Source organism: Mchenga conophoros, linkage group LG10 (assembly GCF_057382185.1).
Source record: "Mchenga conophoros isolate Kocher_MC1m ecotype Shallow Benthic linkage group LG10, M_conophoros_male_GT1.1, whole genome shotgun sequence".
NCBI classification, from domain to species: domain Eukaryota; kingdom Metazoa; phylum Chordata; class Actinopteri; order Cichliformes; family Cichlidae; genus Mchenga; species Mchenga conophoros.
In genome coordinates this window covers 913,345-931,783 of record NC_140535.1, presented here as the reverse complement: position 1 = coordinate 931,783, position 18,439 = coordinate 913,345, and the positions used below count along the sequence as shown (strand labels likewise).

The 18,439-nt window shown below is 44.1% G+C and overlaps 1 protein-coding gene across 1 annotated transcript in view; it reads left to right on the top strand.

Moving 5' to 3' along the window:
• Positions 1-8,087, top strand: part of sim2 (SIM bHLH transcription factor 2) — a 60,212-nt gene extending 52,125 nt beyond the window's left edge. The window contains exons 10-11 of the mRNA XM_085288065.1: positions 2,685-3,006; positions 7,399-8,087. Of these exons, the coding sequence (XP_085144191.1) occupies positions 2,685-3,006; positions 7,399-8,087 (1,011 nt within the window). The remainder of the gene's footprint in view (positions 1-2,684; positions 3,007-7,398) is intronic.
• Positions 8,088-18,439: the final 10,352 nt, after the last annotated feature.

Sequence of the window (18,439 nt, the reverse complement as noted above, 5' to 3'; positions counted from 1 at the left end):
TCTATGTAAAAAAAATATCGTGCTAAACTGAGGTCTAGCAACACAAGCACAGAGATGAGTCCACTGTCAGAGGCCATAAGAAGATCATTTGTAACCTTCACTAAAGCTGTTTCTGTGCTGTGATGGGCTCTGAAACCTGACTGAAACTCCTCAAATAAGCCATAATTTCTGCCACCTCAAAGGTCTGTTGTATGTAGCCCATTATTTTGCAATGCTGGATCTTAACAACTTGCTAAGATCCATGTTAAAAATACGAGTTTTTGCCATTTATCAAGTGGTCCTAAACTTTTGATTGGGACTGTACTTGAAGCATCAAGGATGTTTGCAAATAACAATTGGACTGGTTCTTATATAGTACTTTTCCACTACGAGCACAACTTGCCTTAATCACCCATTTACCCAATTACTTTTTTCTATGTCAGTACTCCTAACATTCACACACATTCAGACTCTAAATTGGGGTTAGTATCTTGCCCTAGTCTGGCATACAGACTGGAATTGAACCACCAACCCTCTGATTAGTAGGCGACCTGCTTTACCAGCTGTGCTACAGCAACTCTTCACTGCTGCACACTGCTGCATTCATCTTTCCCTCAACCTTGACTAATCTCAGTCTTGATCCTGGGACTGGGACCCAGCATTTGGAGTTTTAGGTATTATTTCTGCATTTCGTTTTCCTCATATTTAGAAACCCAGGTTTGTGCCTACCTCTAGTCCCAGTTTCTGATCATTTTGCTCCACTATTGTTTTTGTTGCTCTGTCAGTTGCCAGTTGTTATAAATTTAAGTCTTGTCTTATGACAAGTCCTGCTTTGGGGTCCACTTCCTGGCTGCATGCCACACAGTGGTTATATTACAGTCTTCCAGTTCCTGGTGATGAAAAGAATTCCCAGAACATGATGCTGTCACCAAGTTTCACTGTACGGATTTGTGATGAGCGGAGCCTGGTTTCTCCAGACATGACACTAGAAAGTTCAGTCTTTGTCGTGTCAGACCAGAGAATGTTTTTTCTTATGGTCTGACAATCTTCTAGTGCTGTTTAGCAAACTCCAAGTTAGCTGTCATGGGCCTTTTAATGAGGAATGGCCACCTTGACCACTCTACCATACAGGCCCTGATTGGTGGAGTGCCGCCGAAATGGTTGTCTGGAAGGTCTCCTCTTTCCACAGATCAAGCGGAGCTCTGTCAGACTGACCCTTGCATCGGTACAACCCTGTCTTGGAGTTCTACAGACAATTCCTTGGACTTCATGGCTTGGTTTGTGCTCTGACATGCACTGTCAACTGTGGGACCTTACATAGACAGGTGTGGGTGTAACCCTAGTTACTAAGGGTTTCAGTGCATTATCATTGAGGTTGACTTTTTTTTCATTATCAAGTTTAATTAAGTAAAATTATTTTTTAAATAACTGAAGAGCCGGTGTTTATGATGTCCCAATGGTCTGTAAAGTACACAGTTTGGGAGTACTGCCTCCTTGCATTTTACCTGAAGCAGCTACGGAGATCAAGAAGAGGGGGGAGAAAAAAAGTCAGGTCCTCTGAGTGAGAAACGTTGTTGCCTCTTTAGTCGGATTTTGCTGAGGAAACAAGCTGCCAGGCAACTGTTGTTTAGTTGGAGGAGAGTTTTATTATTGCTGGGATTCTTCTGGTTGTGCTATGACGCCGCACCCTCGCCTATTTGAGGGTTCAGGAGAACCCGTTTTGTTGTTTACTTTTCTCAGGTTTTTTGGGTGTACCAGTCCAAAGATGGCGAGCCACCCCTCCAGGATTTGTTGAGATGATTGATCTGAGAAGAAACTGAAATTCTTTGGACAAGCCATGAACTTTACAAATTATACTTAAGTCCCAGGACAGAGTTGCACTTCACTGCTCCTTTGCACATTCTACAAGAAGAGATTTTATTGCTGGACTCACACAACTTAGAGATGTGGGCTGAATCACATCCGCTGGGGGTGTATTCTGTTTATTTTTTTGTTGATGTAATTGGTTTTTTTTATTATATATGTAAGTGATTATTCATGTTGAGATTTTAAGGTTGTGAAGAAATGCAAGTTCAGTGGTCCAGTACACATGAAAATATTCAAATCTGTATCCCAACTATTAAAATGTGTTACATGTACTTTCCAATCCAATTACATGTAATGTCCAATCAACTGAATTTACCACAAGTAGACTCTGATCAAGTTGTAGAAACATTTGATAGATGAACAGTGGAAACAAGATGTACAACAGGTACATAATATACGTGTTATGTTTTTGTTCTTTAATTTTACTAAATTTGCAAGACTTTGAAGCAATTTCTTTAACGTTGTCATTATGGGGTATTGTGTGTAGAATCTTGAGATGAAAAATGAATTTTTAGAATAAGGATTCAGTTTTAGAATATGACAAACACTGAAGCACATGAAGTGCTGAATACTTTCTGAACTAACACAGAATGTTTTACCCGCCGACAGTGAATAAGTTGAGATGTCATTTAAGCTTCTGCTGAATTTTACTCAGAAGAGCTTTGACCCTGATGATTACAGCGAACAAAGAACAATTCAAACCATTTTTGGCTTACAAGGGATCTAGTAGGAAAAAGATAATCAAATATTTTATTGTCTTACAGAGCTACTTTGATAAATACTGAAATAAAGTGTTATCCTAAGATAGTAACCATCCCTGTATTTTTTATGAACATCAGAAGGCTCCTCGCCTCTTCCAGCCGGACCTCTCATACTGCTCGTCACAAAAGGGGATGTTGAAAGACAGATCCCTGTACCCAATGACCCCTTGCAAGGAGACGAGAACCAACCTGAGACCTGAAGGAGTTCAGGTGTCCTGCAGCCCCACTTACAATCTGACTCTCCATTACCCATCCCATCATCAGCATCTGAACGTTCAGAGCCAGCTGCCCAGCTCAGTTCCCTCCTCTCAGCTATCTCAACAAATCATCGGCTCCCTGCATAGTAAAGGGGCTGATGGATGGAACATCAGCAACTCCACAGCAGCCAACAAATACAAAGGTTACGTTTTTATTTAATTTGATTTATAGTCTAGGTTTCTATGATTAAATCTCATTCTGACATTCCATATTCTAGATTTTGTTTTACCATATTTTAACTACTCTCACCCAACCCCACTTCTGTTAAAACCACCTCAGTAGAATTGCCACTGTGGGGACCTAACACTAAACCATTTGTGGTGGAAGCAGCCTGGGCGTCAAGGATCACTGGGCAGGCAGGACTCACTTTTACAGCTCAGTGATTTTATTTACAGTGATAAAAAAAATTCAATTCCACAAAGATGTTCTCCCAAGAACACAATAGCTCATCGCTCTCTAGCAAGGATCTCTCCAATACAATCTGTACACAGGGAACCGGGCAAGTTTCTCTCTCACAGGCAAGTGGCAAAAACAGTGGTAAAGGAGCCAGGCGTCACTAGCTGTTTGAAATATAATGGTCCAGCGAGGACTGATGCTACCTTAAATAGTGGCTATAAACGAGGACATCAGGAACAGGTGGACATAGCGAGCAGTTCAGGAGGTTGAAGAAGGATGAATTGATCGATCTGGCAGGAGAAGAGGAGGTTTCGCTGGAGGAAGGTCTGGCTAAACCTGCAATTGCGCTGCACCTAATGGAGGTTTTGCGGCCAGAAGTGCGGTTAGAGCAAAGGCAATGTAGAAAATTGGTGGAGGAGAAAAGTGACAGCAAATAATGGAGCAAAAGGAGGGAAAGAGTTAAAAGAGGGAAGGGACTTGCCTGGAGAGATTAGGTAAATGAGAGGTGAACAAAGCTAAGGAAGCCAAGGTGATGATAGATTCGATCTGAATAGAGCTCGTGTTTTTATGCCTTCATTTGATGAAGATGCTGTTGATGTGTTTTTTGAGATGTTTGAAAAAGTTGCTATAGATAGTGGGTGGCCTGAAGACAAGTGGGCTTTGATGGTTCAGAGCAGTAGCAGCGCTAGATGCCACTTTTGAAATATGACGCCTTCTTATGGTAGGTGTTCCGTAAACTTACCGCTGGCAGTGACGTGAGCTGGGGAGACAACCAAGTGAGTCTTATTTGGATATGTGGCATAGACAGGAAGTTGCTTTGCATTGTTGGATAAATTCATCTCAGGCTTTTGGTCATCATCATAAGTTGAAGGACCTAATGTTGTTGGAGCAATTTAAAGTGAGTGCTCCCAGGGAGGTTGACTTTTATCTCAATGAATGTGATGTTGTGAGCCCCCGGAGGCCACAGAGTTGGACGATTGTTATGAAGTTGCCCATGGATTTAAGGTGGGAGTCAGTCTGGGGAGGAGGAGAGTTAATGAGGATAGGAGTGAGGATGGTCCATATGGTCAGGGTGGAAGCAGGACCTGGCACCCGTCAGGACAAGAAAAGAGTTTGATACAACAGCCCAGTGGATCAGCTCTATTCCAAAGTAGGAGCCAGAATTCTCCTGCAGAGCCTCGTTGTTATTGGCGCCATAAATTAGGTCACAAGAAAAATCAGTGCCCTGGTTACCAAGAAGGCAAAATAATACCAGGCCGGTAGGTCTGTAACAATAGCTCGGGAGTCTCTCAATGAACTACAGGGATATGATGGATTTATGTCTGAGGCCACTGTCTCCCACAGTTCACCACTGTGCGAGGTGTAGGAGGGGTCATGAGATCCTGCAGGTATACAAGCTTTTCCTGAGATCTGAGCTGGTTACAGGCTTTGTAATGCAGCAGAGTCACAAATCTCTCCTTTAGATCTATCGATTTGATTATGGCCAATGATGTGGCCTGGGTTAAAGTTGCTCTGTCTGTCAGTGATTACGCAGTGGATTCCCCCAAGACAAGAGAGCTGGAGTTTCCTGAAGTTTTTCCTGCATGTGTGGCCCCCCTGTGAACCACTCTTTTACTAACCTCTCTGATTCCCTATTAAGCACTTGGAATGGCTGTGATGTGCAATCTGTTGATGGGAATAAAGCATGTGGTGGTATAGGTGATGACCCAGGAATGGGTGCTCTTCACAGCTGTCAGAAGAGATAAACAGGTCATGTGAGTAAAACATGAGGAGGACCCTCTGAATTGGGAGTCTCTGGCGCAGAAGCAGCAGAATAATCCTTCCCTGGAACATGCTATGAGGTCAGCAGTAAGTGCAGGAGGCTAAAGATGTGCCAAAGTGTTACTATTTTCACAATGACACATTGTTCAGGAAGTGGAGGCCTCCTTCTAGGCCAGCTGATGAGGACCGGGCCACAACAGAACAAGTCGTTTTGCCAAAGTGTTGTCGCCAGGAGGTTTTGCAGTTGGTGCATGCGTCATTGTTTGGACACATGGCTGCAAAGAAAACCTTGGAGAAACTTAGCCAACACCTATATTGGCCTAGTATGTGGAAGGATATGAAATTATTTTGGTGCCGCTGCCATGTTTGTCAGGTTGTCGAAGAGCCAAGTGTATCTAACCCAGTAACACCATTACAACTTTTTCCAGTTGAGGATGAGCCTTTTGCTCACATAATGGTTGACTTTGTTGGACCTTGTTGGAGCCAGGGATCGAACCAATAAGCTTCCAATCAGTAGGTGACCTGCTCTACCTCCTGAGCTACAGCCACTCACTGGCAAACATGAGTAAACCGTCACTAGGTTTTGGATAAAGTGTACACTCACAAACCTGTCAAATCTGCATTTGAAACGTTGGCTGCCATAACAGTATAGTATTGCAACATGGCATTTGGGTCTTCTAACTAAAATAGGAAAAAAGGAACATAAATAGCGCCATCATTGTCAGACATGGCGCACATCTGGTTGACATACACTCTGCCATGACACCAATCTGGGCCAGACCTGCTTGCTATGTGGGTCTGAGGTTGTTAATGCCAGACTATATAACACAGAGGCCAGAGCAGCTCCAGAGGCAGGAGGTAGTTGACTGCTATTCTGAGCTATTTCAGGATGTGCCTGGAATATCTGATAGGATTGTTGATGATGTGGATGTGGGAGAGGCAGTCCCAATCAAACAACACGCATCATCTGTCCCCTCACAAATGGAAGGTGGCGAAGGAGGAAGTGCTTTACATGCTCCAGATTGGTGTGATTGAGCCAGCAGATGGGGCGTGGAGCTCACCTGTACTGTTAGCTGCTAAGGAGGGATATTTACACAAATTCATCTGACCTCCCCTCTGTCACAGAACAGATGAACAAAAGACAGAGAGCATGCAAACATTTAACTGAACAAATAACATGAACTAAAATGCTCAGACACACACACACACACACAGTGCTGGTGGTGACTAATTCACAGTGACTCATGCCATTTAACAAGATATTAATAACCAGCAGATGATCAGATCATTTTTGGAAGGTGAATTTTAGGAAGGTCAGTCATGTCACGAATTCAGATGCTTTCCCCATACTTCGGCTGGAAGACTGCATTGACCAAGTGGGTAGGGCTAAGTACGTAAGGTTGATCTTTTGAAAGGGTACTGTTAGGTACCACTGACAGAACGTGTTTGTGAGATGTCAGCATTTGTGGCTTATGATATCTTATACCAGTTTAAAGTGCTACCGTTTGGGATAAAGAATGCTCGTGCCACCTCCCAGTGGTTGATGAATTTTGTCATTCAGATCTTTTTTTTCCAAAAAGAAAAAGCCTGCGCTGTGAGGTCAGGAAGACGGGTGAGTGAGCCCAGCAGCTAGAAGTATGTATTTTTCCTTCATGTCCAGGCTTAGAAGAGGCAGCTTGATGGCAAAGGTGCCCACAAACAGGTCTCCCAAGAACACAAAATAGCTTGCTGGCTCTATGCAGAACAATCTGTACACAGGGAAACAGCAGTTAAGTTTCTCCTGAAGAGGCAACTGGTGAAAGCAGTGGTAAAGGAGTTGGGCTTCACAAGCTGCTTGAAATATAATGGTCCAGTGAGGACTGAGGGTCTGGAGTTCTGGTTCTGAACAAATGCCAGACTACACAAACACAAGTAGGAAGTCCATATTGAAGCCAATAGAATCATTTTTTGTAGTCTGGTGTTTTTCTGAATTGTTCTGTGTTTTCCAGGTTAGCCAGCTTGTAAAGCTGATGCTGTTCTGAAATGCATTCGGTCCTCTTGATCTCTGCAGTGTTACAGATAGGCTTTCAATGGCATTGCCACTCACACCAACAACAGAAAGCTGTAGCTTTAACTTGCAAGTCCATATTCATATCCACACAATTCATGTTGTTTTCAGAATGGAAGAATGTTAAACTAAAGCTTAGTCTGCAGTAGTGAATGCAAGCTCAGGAAAACATGCATTTGTCAATAACATCATAGGTGGATTCATTAAAACACTGACAGTCTGACATCTTATGAATAACACTGTAAACTCCTTAGGAGCCATTCAGCAGAGTGCTCATGTCATTTTAATTAAGGTGCAAGCCAACTTCTGAACATGTCTTCTCTTTAATAGGGCCTGTACTGGCAGCTGACCGTAGGTACCAGGATGATTGTCCCAGTGGAATGAACCCTCTTTCAAACAGCAGGCTAAAGGACGAATTCTGTGAACATTACACACTCGTCCATAGCAAAGTTTGTCCACATGCCCAGCCTCATGCCGCAAAGGGGAGTAAAGCTTTAAACCAGGACATGCAACATTATGCAAAAGGTGACAGGGCCCTGGCTTGCCCTGTGCTCAGCAGCCTGGTACTTGGTAAAGGTGAGCATGGTGGCTTGTTGCATGGCATAGGCCAGTCGCTCCCTGTGCAGATAGTGCTTGAGCAGAAGAAGATGCTCTGTATGATGGAGACCCCTTACAGTCACATTGCTGCAGAATATCATCAACCTGCTGACGACCAGCAGCAGTTTGGAGCTGCCACGGAGCCACAGTCCAGATCTGCAGACGACACAAGAATGCTGACAGGTATAGGAGCTCCATATATGTCTTTAAACTTTCATCAAGTCTTGGGCAAACCTGGTCCTATTAAGGCCTCCCCTTTTGCCTCACTGAGCAATATAACAGATGGCCATTGTTACCAAGGTAAAGAGATGGTGTCTTACAACTGTACTAGCCAGAGTCCCAGCTCCAGCTCATCTCCTGAGAGCCACAGAGAGACCCCACACCGCACTGGCACATCTGTCATCATCACGAATGAGAGGTGACCCAGAAAGAGAAGCAGGCTTTATCCGTGTCTGCACACATAGCTCTGACACTGCAGCTGATTACATCATGTTAAAACAGGTTTAGAACTTTTCTGTAAAGCATATGTAGTAATGCAGCGTTTGAAAGTATTTTATTTACTTTCTACTGAATAAATGAATGAATGATTTGATCGTAACCTAAACTTAGGACTTAAAGATGGAATAATGTCTGAATCATGTGATCAGAATATTTGAAATGCAAATATTACTACTGTTACTTCAGTCATTTCATAGCAGGTGTGTTTGTCCATGTGTCACTTCCATGGGAACATGTCTGTGAAGCCTCAGTCATCCAGGTCATCGTAGTCTACGGAGCTCGGAAAGAAAAGCCTCTGGACTTCTTTAAGTTGCTTGAAGACGTTTCACCTCTCATCCGAGAAGCTTCTTCAGTTCTAGGGTCAAATTGTGGAGAGTCACAGATTTAAGCCCTGTGGGAGTGTCCCCCCCAAGAGGGGCAATGGACCCCCTACCTAATCACACGAGCCAAGGTGTGGAAACGGGTGTAGGTCACAGTCAGCCATGGTTCCATGGGAACAGTTTAGTCTTCAGCTCATTTCATTGTTCACCTTCATTTTCTGTAACTCTTGAACTTGTTGTCAAACTGGTAAAGTTTGATGTTTTTAGTCTGCCTGTGTTTTAGCTGTGCTGTGTTTGCTTGTGCTGCCATGAATACTGCATAGCAGACGTGTTGTGAATTTTCATATATTTATTGCATAGCTGAAATTATTCATTAAAACTCAAAATATGATAAGTTAACGACCAACACAGGATGAAACACTATCAAAACTCAAATCTGTGACAGATCAGAAGACTTGATATTTGATTTCACTGTTAACAGCTGTCTTCTAACAGGGGCTTGTTTCAGGGTTAGGGTTAGGTTTACTCATATAAATCGAATCACGTTGGTTTGTTTATGATAACACTCATTCTAAGGCTGAATAATGACGACCAAAAACCTAAAAACATTTGCCAAAAATTATTATTATAAGTATTCTGGTGTTCAGCATTTTAACCCTAAATATTAATGTTTGTCTGCTTGTGTTTTTTCATCCTTTGCACTTTTTTTTTTTATAAACAATAATTTTCTGTGAAAGCAATCAAATTAAAGTCAAGCGTAATAAGCTGGGTTTGTAATATTATATTATTCAAACAAGGACTGGTATAGCTTTGGAAAGAGACTGGTTTGTTCCTGTTTCCTGATGGTGTGTTTAGTTAACCTGTTACTGACCGGAGCTAACTTTGTACTGCATACTGCTAATTTAGCCAAACACTTTCATTCCAGACTGTACCACACTATCAACCTGCTTTACACCAGCATGTCAGTAACATTTGTAATTTATCAAAATTACATTAATAAAGCTATTTTAAAAAAAAAACATTTTTTCAAATCAGTTCTTCCTGTTTCTTTATGTGGTCATTGACAATCTGTCCATAACAAAGTTCAGCGCTCCTAAATTTAAAGACGTTTTTAAGTGAAACTAAGTTTTCCAGTGGATATTCTGTTGCCACCTCAACACAAATGTGAGTGGTCATTGCTGCCCTTCCTGTTCAAACACAGTATTCAGACTTTTTTTTACACTGTATTCTCATTAATTTGACTTGTGTTGTGTTATGCTTGCTGAAGACTGGTGCAGAGTGGAGGCACAGGACAACATGTTCAGGCTGCTGCATCATGTGCAGTTTCTCCTTTTGGTTACTTTGGTTACCGTGGCTCAGGGGGTTGGGAAGCGTATCTGTAACCGGATGGTCGCCAGTTCGATCCCCGGGCTCTCTGTCCTGGTCGTTGTGTCCTTGGGCAAGACACTTTACCCTATCGCCTACTGGTGTTGGCCAGAGGGGCCGATGGTGCGATATGGCAGCCTCGCTTCTGTCAGTCTGCCCCAGGGCAGCTGTGGCTACACCTGTAGCTGCCTCCACCAGTGTGTGAATGAATAGTGGTATTGTAAAGCGCTTTGGGTGCCTTGAAAAGCGCTATATAAATCCAATCCATTATTACTTTCACATGGACATTTTGGAGAAGCACAAATATTTTTGTACAACTCCTATTTTTCAGCTTTCTAAGAGCTTTAAAAATGATCTTGATATTTATGAAGTTATTGGTTTCTTTGCTAACAATCATTGACACACACCTCTGTGAAGGAGGAGTGCCCAGTGTCCGTATTTTACTTTTGCCAGCTGAGGATTTCATGACTATGGCAATGATGGGCTTGATTGAGTACCAGTAAACAGGGCCTAGTTTACTGGAGCTAGTGTAAAACCTTTCAGTCCTAATAGGTCCTGAACGAGCAGCTAGCGTTCGTGCAGACAGGCTGGCTGTAGGAGGTAGAGCAGGTCATCTGCTAATCAGTGGTTCGATCCCTGGCAGGTCCAGGCTGCATGCCAAATATCCTTGAGCAAGGAACTAAACCCAAAGTTGCTCTCCAATGAATGTGTGTGAAAGCACTTAAGTGCAGAATATCGTGCCTGTGTGAATGGGTGAATGAGACATGCTGTATAAAACGCTTTGATTGATTGATTATGCCTTCAGTTGTCACTTGCATCATTACATGTACATGTAACCGACTATACACACATTGTACAAACATCACATTGGGAAGACAGGTCAGAGAAAAACTATGAAATACACAAGAGAGGAGGAGAAAAAAAGCTCTACCCAGACTGAGCTCCTGAGAGGAGAAAAAAACCGGTTCATTTACCGATCACACGAAGCAGACTGAGTGACTTTGGTGCTTAAATGAAGCCACACGCAGCTAAGTGTCATTTTTCTTTTGGTTTTGTTTCCTTCAGTTTAAAATCTGCCTTCTGAAGAGTCATCACAGCGCTTTAATGGTCTGAACTGTGTGTGCGTGTCCACCGACGAGGCTGTACATGTGTGTCACACACTTAATACAAAAAGGGAGCGCTTCCTTTTGACCCCAGCAACCTGCAGACTTGAGTTGTTTAATAGGATGTTGAGAGTATGGATCCAACAGAGAGCCATTTGCTTAATAATCTTCAGATGGCTTTTGGCACCAACAGCAGCTTAACGGTGTCTCTTCACCCCTTTTACTTAATATATCTGCTTCTGTCACACAAGAACCCGTGGGCTAAAGGACTGAGAACAGAAATGACCTTCATAATATTGTGATGGTACAGGAGGGTGAAGGAAGAAAGGGAGTGTTATAAAGTGGTCATAAATAATTAAGACTGACCTTTTATCTAGGAGATTAAAGATTAAATGATCTTTGATTCAGTTTTGGTGAATTTGTGCACATCAAGTGTAAATCTGTGTGTGCATCATCACAAACTCCTGTTTACAGTACAGCTGAATGGTGCAGTTGCTGCACTGGCATTTTTACTAAACTAATCTAAATGCAATCTCAAAGAGAACCAGTCCGTTTATGCTGTGAATGAACCGACAACACTACAGTAGTGTCACTATGATGACTTCCATAATGGCCTGTTATGTCTGAGATACAGGAAGTTTTGAGGTCCCATGAAAGCAACATGCTGCGTCCACTTTGCACATTTCCTGCCACTTCATCTGGAGAGGAGAGCTCAGCAGTGTAAGGTGCTGGAGACAAATGAAGAGTCAAGAAATAGATCTGTGTGTGATCACATCAGCCACATGAGAGGAACACTCGACTGGTACGCATATAATGCCAACAAGCCTCACCTAATAACACACACACTCACACGCACACAAACGCGCGCGCGCACACACACATTAGGGGAAACCCAGGGTTCAGTATATTGCCTGAAGACACTTGGATATTAAGCCTCTGGAAAATCCTGTTCCGGGCGGGGTGGGGGGCTAGAGGAAGAAGACCGGACAACGATTGTTTTGGAGGAAGGAAGGTTCAGGGTTTCAGTAGTCATCATCATGGGCTCATCGGATTAGAATGAGAATAAGCAGTCATCATTTGCAGGTTTTGTCGTTTTATTGTATAACGGGTAAAGGAAAGAAAGACACACATGGACTGCTCTCTCTCAGCTGCCGCCCCATGTGGGAGTGAAGAAAGAGTGAGGGGTAGGTGAGTGCAATTAAGGCCAAGCACCACACCCAATCAAAGGTGAGGAAAAGAAACAAGGTGCATCTGGTGAAGTGAATGTGCTAGAAGGTGAGCCTTTACAACAGCCGCTCCCATATTTCTACTGAGAAATATGTTCAAAGGATTAGAGATGCTCCTTTTCTCAAAGCGGGGGCAGAGGAATCAGACATGCTACAGGTCTACTATAAGTTCAGGGGGTCGACCTAGAGGTCGACAATGCAGGCCAGACAGTTCAGGGGGCCGACCATGTAGCCAGCGGTGGCGGCAAAGCAGGTCCAAATGCCAACCGCGTGGGATGCAGCGGCAGGCCCAGACCTGCAGACCGTTGGGCAGTTTTGCAGGTGCTGGGGGCAATGTACGGGGCTTGGCAGAGGCAGGACCAGGTGATGCAGGAGCAGGCAGCACCCTGACCACTGGCGGAATGGCAGCCACAGGCGGTGGAACTGGTGATAGTGGCACTGCCGGTGACGACATAGGTACTGCTGATGGTAGAGTATGAAGTGGCTGAATGAATTCAGAGCCATCAGCGGACACAAGGATGTGCTGGAGCGGTTCTCCTGAACCTGAACTGGAAGATGTGAATAAACATTGGGCATGCGTGGAACTGCTCTGGGGTTGGAAGTCTGTGATTGGACCTTGGAGTGTCCATCCTAAGCGGGTTTTGACTGCTGCAGGAGATCCAAATGGTCCATGTCTAACTGGTGCAATAGGCGTAATAAGGTGGGTATGATCAGAGCCTATGAGCAGTAGTGGAGCTGCTTTGTTAGTAAAGGTTAATGGGATACCTTGAAGATGCTTGTATCTCCGTTGAAGAGAGGATACGGGGTAGGTGTGGTCTGAAAGTGCTAAGTGACTTGTAGCGAAGGCATTATTAATTGTGTATGTTTTCTCTGGATGTGCGATGGGTGAGATTTTGAAACTTACGGAAGACCCTTGAATAGTTTCAACTTCTTGACGGACCGTTCTAAGTGATAATCTCTCTGCTTCCCCAGTTAGATTGAGATGCTGTGCAGCTGATGTTAGAAGAATGGTACGCTGGGAGCCATCATCAAGTACTGCATATGTTTCAAGAGTTCTTTTGCCATTTCGCAGGAGCACTTTCACAACCTTTAAAAGGACACTGGGACAATCACTAGATCTATCAAAGTGTAATGTCCTCACTACAGGATTAGTTTCAGTTTTAGATCTCTTATTTACATCACATAGGATCTGTAGATGTAGTCCCATACAGGTGGCACATGCTTTCCTCAGGTCACACTTTGCGGCCTGATGAGTCCTAGCACAACGCCAGCACCGTTTGTTTGCTTTTATCCAGTTTATTTTCTCATCCTTTGTCTTCTGAATGAACTCGGGACACTTACTAATGTGATGTTCAGGTGAGCAGCAATATGCACATCTTGCCTTAGTCATTATGATGGGTTGTGCTGCCTGTACAGGATCGGATGCATTTGTCCCATGTAATATTGTTGTGAGTGGAGAGGTGTACTTATGGGCAGGTCGTGGCTGGTTAAAGGATGAAACAGGACTGTCCTTTCTTGGTTGACACTTGCATTCCATTTGCAACCAGGATGAGAACAAAGGTAAGTCATACGTCACATCTCCTTGTTCCCTGTAAATGTGCCGTTTGAAGCGACTGGAATGCTCTGGGGGCAACTTTTCAAGTAGGCGATCGACATGGGAGCCACAATTTAGTTCTGTCCGTCCTTGATCACCCATAGTGCTAAGCAAACCAACTAAAGCTTGCACATGAAGAGCAAAGTTATCCAGAGTCCGACCATCACCTGCTCTGATAGGAGGAAGCTCCAGTATATTCCGTAGCTCTTTCAATGCTAGCTGTCTTGGTTGCCCATAACGCTCATCAAGAGCTTTGATGGCTTGAGTGTATGGGTCAGGAGCATAGGAAAAGGAAATAGCTAACCGTTTAGCTTGGTCTACTTTCAGATGATCGAGGAGGACATGATATTTAAAGTGCTCCGTCTCATGAGGGTCAAGCAGGTTAGTAAGGGCCATTCGTAACAGCCTATACTGGATTTCATCTTCTCTGGTAAGGTCTGGGAAAGAAGGACCCTCAAGCTTATACACATGTGTTCTAGTGCTAACAGGGTGACTAGAACTAGCAGTAATGGGTACTGAAGGTTTTTGTGCATGCAAACCATCAGATGTAGCTGGTTGCTGCTTTACAGGAGGGTGCTGCCTTGGTTCTGGAATGCAAACGAGAGGTTGAGCGGGGTCTTCATCTAGAGGAACAGCAGGTTGAACACATGAAATCTGGTGGGGACCTTGCAGTGGCGTGGCCAGGAAATTAAAAGGAGTCTCATCTGGTGTCGGAAAAACTGGCCTAGGCAAACCACTTGAAGGAACTGCAGCATCTAATATTGTTGAATTAGGGAAAGGAGGGCTAGCAGCCAGAACTGCACCAGAGTGACGGCTAACCTGGGGGGGCTGAGAGGGTGATTGACATGTTGCTGGATCAATCACTGGGAACTGCTCATGTTGCTGATGTGTTTGGGGAATGGCTTGTAAACCGCAAACAGAGGATTTGCTTTCATCAGAGACAGTGTGAATTGAAGATCTGGAGGAACTGTGAGAATGGGGAGGAGATAACTGAATCATGAATTGCCTAATCTTCCTCATTGTCATCAGGAGTTCCCTCATCACCTCATCTTGATTGGTGGGTAAAGGAGCAGGGGATGTCTCTGGTTGTCTTTCTGACTCTCCGACAGGATCCTGCAGCCCATGTGTGTCTTTGTCACTATGTTGGCATTCTGTTTGACTCTCTGTCTCACATGTAGCTCTTCTAGCTCCAGGGTACTGAACGTCATACTGCTGCAGGTAGGCAGGAGGTCGACTATCACGACCGGAACGTCTCAAATCTTCAGTCAATGGCTGCTGTGAATCCATGACGCTAACGCTACTCCGGCTCGGAGGACCATGTTTTGGAGGAAGGAAGGTTCAGGGTTTCAGTAGTCATCATCATGGGCTCATCGGATTAGAATGAGAATAAGCAGTCATCATTTGCAGGTTTTGTCGTTTTATTGTATAACGGGTAAAGGCAAGGCAAGGCAAGGCAAGGCAAGTTTATTTGTATAGCACAATTCAACAATAAGGTGATTCAAAGTGCTTTACAGAGACATTAGAAACAAGAACAAATAAAAAGCATGATTTACAATTGATTAAAACAAGCAAATAAACTAACTAACTAATTAACAAACAAACAAACAAACAAACAACAGTATATAAAATCAAAACAGATAAAATCAGAACAGTAGATAAAATCAGTAGTTAAAATGTAAGTTTTGAAATTTAAGCTTAAAGTGTGGATTTGGTGCTTTATTCAAATGCAGCTGAGAGGAAAGAAAGACACACATGGACTGCTCTCTCTCAGCTGCCGCCCCATGTGGGAGTGAAGAAAGAGTGAGGGGTAGGTGAGTGCAATTAAGGCCAAGCACCACACCCAATCAAAGGTGAGGAAAAGAAACAAGGTGCATCTGGTGAAGTGAATGTGCTAAAAGGTGAGCCTTTACAACAACGATCATACGATCATCTCTGCATTCTACAGGGTGGGCCATTTATATGGATACACCGTGATAACATGGGAATGGTTGGTGATATTAAAGTCCTGTTTGTGGCACATTAGTATATGTGAGGGGGCAAACTCCTCAAGATGGGTGGTGACCATGGTGGCCATTTAGAAGTCGGCCATCTTGGATACAACTTTTGTTTTTTCAATAGGAAGAGGGCCATGTGACACATCAAACTTATTGGTAATGTCACAAGAAAAACAATGGTGTGCTTGGTTTCAACGTAACTTTATTCTTTCATGAGTTATTTACAAGTTTCTCTTTGTTCACAGCCATTGACATGTCAAAGAGGTTAACACGTGAGGAGCAGATCGAAATTGTGTTGATATCTGGTGAACGCAGTAACCGGGTCATTGCAGCAGATTTCAATGCAAGACACCCTACGAGACCACCCATCTCCATGCTACAGTCAGCAAACTGCTTGCTAAGTTTCGTGAAACTGCTTCAGTGTTGGATTTGCCAAAATGTGGACGCAAGAAAACTGTGACTAATGAAGAAACATCAGTGGCTGTCCTAGCTTCATTCAGCAAGAGCCCACAGCGTAGCACTCGCCGCATGTCACTGGAGAGTGGCATTAGTCGAACATCCCTTCGGCGGATATTAGCTACTCACAAATGGCACCCTTACAAACTCCAGCTACTGCAGCATCTCAACGAGGATGACCCAGATCGGCGCACAGAATTTGCAGAATGAACAAAACAAAAACTGGAACAGGACCCTCAGTTCATGCAGAAGATTTTGTTCAGTGATGAGGCAAACTTTTATGTGAATGGTGAAGTTAACAAACAAAACCACCACTATTGGTCTGACACTAACCCACATTGGATGGATCCCTCCAAGACTGTTGGAACAACAAAAGTGATGGTTTGGTGTGGTATATGGGGAACAACGATAGTGGGTCCATTCTTCATCAATGGAAACCTCGAGGCCACTGGATATTTGAAATTGCTACATGATGATATTTTTCCCTCTTTATGCACTGAAGCTGGCATGTTCCCTGAGTTTTTCCAGCAAGATGGTGCACCACCACATTATGGGTGCCGAGTCCGAGCATTCCTAGATGAACAGTTTCCTGGAAAGTGGATTGGTCGTCATGGGCCAGTTGAATGGTCCCCAAGGTCTCCCGATCTGACCCCCTTAGACTTTTATCTTTGGGGTCATCTGAAGGCAATTGTCTATGGTGTGAAGATACGAGATGTGCAGCACCTGAAACTACGGATATTGGATGCCTGTGCTGGCATTTCTCCTGTGGTGTTGCTATCAGTGTGTGAAGAGTGGGAGAAGAGGGTTGCATTGACAATCCAACACAATGGGCAGCACATTGAACACATTTTATAAGTGGTCAGAAACGTGTAAATAACTCATGAAAGAATAAAGTTACGTTGAAACCAAGCACACCATTGTTTTTCTTGTGACATTACCAATAAGTCTGATGTGTCACATGGCCCTCTTCCTATTGAAAAAACAAACGTTGTATCCAAGATGGCCGACTTCTAAATGGCCACCATGGTCACCACCCATCTTGAGGAGTTTGCCCCCTCACATATACTAATGTGCCACAAACAGGACTTTAGTATCACCAACCATTCCCATGTTATTACGGCGTATCCATATAAATGGCCCACCCTGTACTTTTAAATATCCTGGGAACCACAAGTAAACCAGCAGTCTGAGAGAGAAGTGCTCTGTTTGACAGGCTCGGTACTGTGAGGTCTTTAAGGTAAGACGGGGACCAACTGTTCAAGCTCTATGATGAGGAGGATTTTAAATTTGCTTCTGGATTTAATAGGGAGCCAATGAAGGGACGACAGTATGGACGAAATACGCTTTCTCGTTCTAGTCCCTGTTCCTCTTTCTACAAGATTTTGGATCAACTGAAGGCTTTTCAGGAAGTTCTTAGGATGTCCAGATAATAATGAATTACAATACTGAATACTGCTTTTTGACCTATGGTACGTAGCCCAATAATAGAGATAGGGTGATCATATTTAAGATTGAAACATTAATAAATGGCAGGACTTCTTTGAGTCTTGTAGGAACGGGGTGTAAAAGACACATTGATGATTTGGAGGAAGTAATAATCAAAACTAACTCAGAAACATAAACTGGAGCGAAGGAGTCTAACTAAATATCCAACCCAGTGTCATGGAAATACAGGGGGAGGTCCATCCATCCATCCATCTTCATCCGCTTTGTCCGGGGCCGGGTCGCGGGGGCAGCAGCCTAAGCAAAGAGGCCCAGACCTCCCTCTCCCCAGCCACCTCCTCCAGCTTATCCGGGGGAACACCAAGGCGTTCCCAGGCCAGCCGAGAGATATAATCTCTCCAGCGTGTCCTGGGTCTGCCCCGGGGCCTCCTCCCGGTGGGACATGCCTGGAACACCTCACCCAGGAGGCGCCCAGGGGGCATCCTTGTCAGATGCCCGAACCACCTCAGCTGGCTCCTTTCGATGTGGAGCAGCAGCTGCTCTACTCTGAGCCCCTCCCGGATGGCCGAACTTCTCACCCTATCTCTAAGGGAGAGGCCAGCCACCCTTCGGAGGAAGCTCATTTCTGCCGCTTGTATCCGCGATCTCGTTCTTTCGGTCACTACCCACAGCTCGTGGCCATAGGTGAGGGTAGGGACGTAGATCGACCGGTAAATTGAGAGCTTCGCTTTTACACTCAGCTCTCTCTTCACCACGACGGACCGGTGCAGCGTCC